The 5,244-nt window shown below is 44.9% G+C and overlaps 1 protein-coding gene across 4 annotated transcripts in view; it reads left to right on the forward strand.

Annotated features, from left to right (window-relative positions):
* Positions 1 to 5,244, forward strand: part of IL3RA (interleukin 3 receptor, alpha (low affinity)) — a 17,580-nt gene that overhangs the window by 6,961 nt on the left and 5,375 nt on the right. For 3 of the 4 annotated variants that reach the window (XM_012656817.1, XM_012656818.1, XM_012656819.1), the window contains exons 3-6: positions 1,112 to 1,230; positions 3,484 to 3,598; positions 4,454 to 4,586; positions 4,670 to 4,854. In XM_012656817.1, coding sequence (XP_012512271.1) covers positions 1,112 to 1,230; positions 3,484 to 3,598; positions 4,454 to 4,586; positions 4,670 to 4,854 — 552 coding nt within the window. Of the gene's footprint in view, positions 1 to 1,111; positions 1,231 to 3,483; positions 3,599 to 4,448; positions 4,587 to 4,669; positions 4,855 to 5,244 lie in introns of those variants that run through there. The other variant, XM_012656820.1, reaches the window with a different exon arrangement.

A 5,244-nucleotide genomic window follows, 5' to 3' on the forward strand; every position in this document is an offset into this window, starting at 1 on the left:
CGACACTGTTTTAGCAGAAGTCAGTGTGAATTTTGAGGCATAAGAATCTGCTAAAAGTTACATTTAAAATTCTTATGAGAATTTTCTCTAGGAGAGTTTTTTTTTTTTTAAGGAATAAATTACCCTTATAAGTTAAGAGAAAATAATGGCAGAGACCAAGATATTTATACAGTTTGGTTCTTGCTTATAAAATCAAGGTTGTCGATCTTGATAAATAATCGTGATACGTATAGTTTATCAACAAGTATTGCCTGTACGTTCTCCGAGTGATGGATCGCAGATAAAGGCTCAAGAGACAACTGAAGTATATTTATAGCTTTGAGTTATTGGCAAAACACAATCAAATGTCGTCTTTTACATCTTTATACGAGTCATTCAGGAAATACATTCAGCCCTATGATTGCTCAGAGCGAGACCTCCTTTGCATAGGCATTGCAGTGAAATACATAAGCTTTGATTACACTTCAATATTTATTCAAATGTACATACACTGGGAGATTTCCCAACAATATGAGAATTGCTCAAACAGCCTGTGAACTGTGTAAGAAAATGCACACCATTGTGGAATAACCATGTCTCATCTCTTAGGAAGTAAAGCAATATATATATAGCACTATATATATATGTGTGTGTTAAAGCAATATATACATAGCACTACTATATATATATATATGTGCATATATATAAATGGCAATTTTTAAACTGCCTTCCAAAAACCACAGTCTGTATAAGACATTGAACCAAATGTCTAAGGCAGGATTTGTTCTCAGGTTGCTGTGAAAATAGCACACTGTGAGATACCTGGGTATCAAAAGTGAATAGCACATAAGCAAGAACAGCACAGTTGATGTGTTCTGCTGACTTTTCCCCCTACCGTTGGGAAGCTGATGAGCCACCTCCATCAGGGAGAGTAACGAGACTGACCAGGTGCTATCGGTTCACGGCTTGTGCTAATTTAAGGCGGTCACCTGTCTATGCTGACCTCTGCCTCCCAAAGGGATTGGCTGACTCAGTGGGGTAGGGTGGAAGCTACCCATCAAGATGGTGTTTTAAGGTTCGTGTGTCTCTCTCCTAACTCCTAACACTACTGTTAACCCTGTTAACATTTTAGATCCAAACTCGCCCATAAAGAACGTAAGGATGGACCCAGAACATAAACGGTTGACCTGGGACCTTAATGGAAATGTGGACCAAATTAGTTGCATAGAAGAATCAAGACTGCCCGTGCAGGTAAAGCGCATTCTCTGGGGTTGGCACACTAGATATTGCTGTGTCATCCGGGAATCTGAGAATCAGTAGAGCCCAAAGGCTGAGCCCCTGTCTGGCATCACAACCGTCCGGGTTCTACGCCTAAGTCGGCCGCGGGATGCGGGGTGAGCCGGTCACATGACAGAGGCTCCGGTCCGTCATCCGTAAGGTGTCTGAGATGCTGCACGCTCGTCTGAAAGATGCTGAGATATTACAGCTGCAGAACCGAACAACGGGAAGTGGATACTCGGGAGGCCTGGGCCTCACCCCCGACCCTCCCAAATCCTCTATCTTGTCATCTCCAGGGTTCAGAGGGCTAGAGAATAGTGCCGGATCTCCCGGTGAGAATCCAACCGTTCACAACTCAGAGTGTCTCAGGAGACAAGAGCAAGCTTCCCTGAGAATACATCTGGTCTCCTCCATTAGTGTCTTGATTCAATACAATCCAAATCTCAACCTTTTATTACTCGGTTTGGGATGACATAAAAGAGTCCCACAGACCAGGCGGCTTAAACCACAGACATTTGTTCTCTTGCGTCCTGGAGGCTGGAAGTCCCAGATCAAGGTGTCTCAGGGCTGGTTCCTCCTGAGTCCTCTCTCCTGGGTGTGTAGATGCCGTCTTCTCCCTGTGTCCCCACGGGGTCGTCCCTCTGTGTGTGTCTGTGTCCTCATCTCCTCTGCTTATAAGGACACAGTCCTGTTGGATCAGGGCCCACCCTGGTGACCTCAGTTTACTTTAATCACCTCTTTAAAGACCCATCTCCAAACACAGCCACATTGAGGGTTAGGGCTTCAGTGTGTGGTTCTTCTGATGTTCTTTTTTCCAGTATCCTGTTCTTGTTTCATAGTTAAACTGTCTCTTCTTCGTACTCTCAGAATATCAGCGGTAAGTTTTACAGCTTTTCTTCTCAATACCTAATCTCCAGTTCCTTCCTTCTGATTTTGTTTTTGTTCGTTTGTTTTGGTCTCTCTCATGCTGTCAGAGTTTTCCCAGAAGTTTGATAATCTTTGACAATCTCTTCCTGCTAAGAGCGAGAACCAAAAATCTAACCATGCACGTTCTGAGCAAATGGGTGGACTTTGAGGTCTGAGGACTTCACCCTTTGGTGATCGGGCTGAGCAATCATGGAGGAACCCCCGACACCAGATGAATCATCTGAGAGAGTTTTATATCAGCACCAAAAATGCACAAGAATGGCAGGTCCTCAAATAACACCATCTCATTCCACACGGTTTTGTTATAACATTGATGAGAAAAAAAAAATGCAATTCCCAGAGGGGGTTGCTATCTGTGTGAGGGTTGCATGTTCTCTGCAAGATTATGTGGGTTTTCTTGGGGTACTGTGGTTCCCTCTCACATCCCAAAGCTGTGCCCGTTAGGTGAAGGCTGGGTCTATGTGATTCCAGTCTGAGCGAGGGTGGGTGTGTACGTGACCGCCTCTCTGATGGGATCGTGCCTGAAGGGGAAAAAGTGGGTTAATATCGTACATGTTTTTATTAATCTTTCTTAAATGTATGTATAGCTCACGTTTATTTCAACATTAAATATTAGAAATGTTTTCGTCCTTATTTAGAAGTTTGGTGATTTTTTTGTGACCAGAAATAAGCTGTAGCAACTCATCTCTTGTTTATATCAAGTAGCCTACGATGAAATGGATTTTATTATGTCATTTTGCTTAAAGTTGAAGTTTCCAAGAACCTACAGGCAACATTAAATGAGGATTTACTATGTGCACGTTTTCTAATAAGCTCAAATGCGTTTTTTCAACAGGTATTGAATAACTTGTCTGGTTGAGTCTTTTGTAGACTTGGTTAAATGTATATAGTTCCTGTTTGTTTACGGACTAATGCTTTTGCCTATTAATGCATGCAGGACTTGATGTTCTGTATTTTATTAAGCTGCTATACAATGTAGGCACTGAGATTTCATGTCAGGATTTTGATAAACATTTTCTATGCAGTTGTTTCCTTTCGTTTTTGCTTTTTGTATAAGTTTCTATTTTTGTTTCACTCTTCCTATTTTTTCATTTATTATTTATTTTATGATTCTATCCTTGGAGAAGTAACATTTCTCTATATTTGGTCTTAAATAGAATTATTTTCTCTATCTTTAGTCTTAAATGCAATTATTTTTATACAAGTTTTTGTACCTTTATTTTAAAAAAAAAATCTAAACCTTAATATCAAACAAAGTATGTTCTCTAAACAATCAGCACGTTGTCTTGTCTTTGTCAGGCAAAAAACAACAGGTATTGCTCCTTTGAACTGATGTCCCCATGCAAAGTCACAAACTACACCGTCACGGTGACGGATCCGCCGTTCTCAACGTGGATTCTCTTCCCCGAGCCAGGTGACGAAAAAGGCTTATTCTGTTTGTATTTTAATCAGAGATCGGCGTTCTTTTTTTTTTGTTTTGTTTTGTTTTTTTTTTTTTGAGACAGAGTCTCACTGTGTTGCCCGGGCTACAGTGCCGTGGCGTCAGCCTAGCTCACAGCAACCTCAAACTCCTGGGCTCAAGCGATCCTCCTGCCTCAGCCTCCCGAGTAGCTGGGACTACAGGCATACGCTACCATGCCCGGCTAATTTATATATATATATATATTTTTAGTTGTTTGGCTAATTTCTTTCTATTTTTAGTAGAGATGGGATCTCGCTCTTGCTCAGGCTGGTCTCGAACTCCTGAGCTCAAATGATCCTCCCACCTCGGCCTCCCAGAGTGCTGGGATTACAGGCATGAGCCACCGCGCCCGGCCGGGCGTTCTCAAGGTCAAAATAGTCACTTGGATGGATCTCCAAGGATTCATGCCGAGTGGAGGAAAAGAGAACCCCAGAGGTGGCACATAGTGGGGACTCGTATATATGACCATCTTGAAACCGCAACGTTGTAGAAATGAGAAACAGACTCGTGATTGGCAGGGGCTGGAGGGAGGGAGGCGTGGCCAAAAAAAGGCACCTTGGGGAGATCCTGTGGGGATGAAATTGTCAACACCTTGAGGGTGCCCAGATCAGCTTCCTGGCTGAGCGATTATATGTAATACCGCAGTACTGCAAGATGAAACCGGGTGGAGCGTCTACACAACCTCTTTGCCGTATTTTTTACAACTGTGTGTGAATGCATGGGGATCTCAGAAAACAAAGTGTGGGTTTAACTTGCGTTAGTTACTCTCAATAGTGACTCGTTTTTGCTTTGTCCTTGCAAGCCCAGACGGGACGCCTGGGGCAGCCGCTGAGAATCTGTCCTGCCGGGTTCACGACGTCGATTTCTTGACGTGCGATTGGACGGTGGGCCGGGCGGCCCCGCAGGACGTCCAGTATCAGCTCTACGTGGAGGACGGGACGTAGGTGTGGCCTCAGGCACACTCTGGCTGTCCGGGCCACGGGGAGCCCCTGACTGATTTCTGCACCTGTCTACTCACCACAGGACCCTTGAACGGCGTAAGTGTCTGCATTACAAGACAGATGACCGGGGAACACACGTCGGGTGTCGTTTCGATGACATCTCCAGACTGTCCAAATACCCTCACGGTTTACGTTTCACGGTGGGCGGGACCAGCGGAGCTGCCCGTGTTCCCTGCACGGATGTTTTCAGATATTTATCTGCAATTGGTGAGTAAGGACTCCGGACATGTCTTGCACACTGCGCCTTCAGCTTGGGGCGCTGTTGTCTTAACTCAGGCTGCCTAACCAACACCGCAGACTGGGCGGATTAAACAACAGACATTCATTGCTCCCAGCTCTGGAGGCTGGAAGTGGAGACCCCGGCGTGGCAGAGGCTGTGTCTGGTGGGGACTCACTTCCTGGTTCATAGACGGCGCCTTCTCGCTGTGTCCTCACGTGGTGGAAGGGGCGAGGCAGCTCTCTGTGTCCCTTTTATAAGGACCCTGATCCCATCCATGAGGCTCCACCCTCAGGACCTTGTCACCTCCCAAAGCCCCCACCTGCTCACACCATCACCTTCAGGGTGAGGGCTTCAACCTAGGAATTTTGGGGTGGACA

The sequence above is a fragment of the Propithecus coquereli genome, unplaced genomic scaffold (assembly GCF_000956105.1).
Source record: "Propithecus coquereli isolate 6110/MARCELLA unplaced genomic scaffold, Pcoq_1.0 Scaffold52, whole genome shotgun sequence".
Lineage (NCBI taxonomy): Eukaryota > Metazoa > Chordata > Mammalia > Primates > Indriidae > Propithecus > Propithecus coquereli.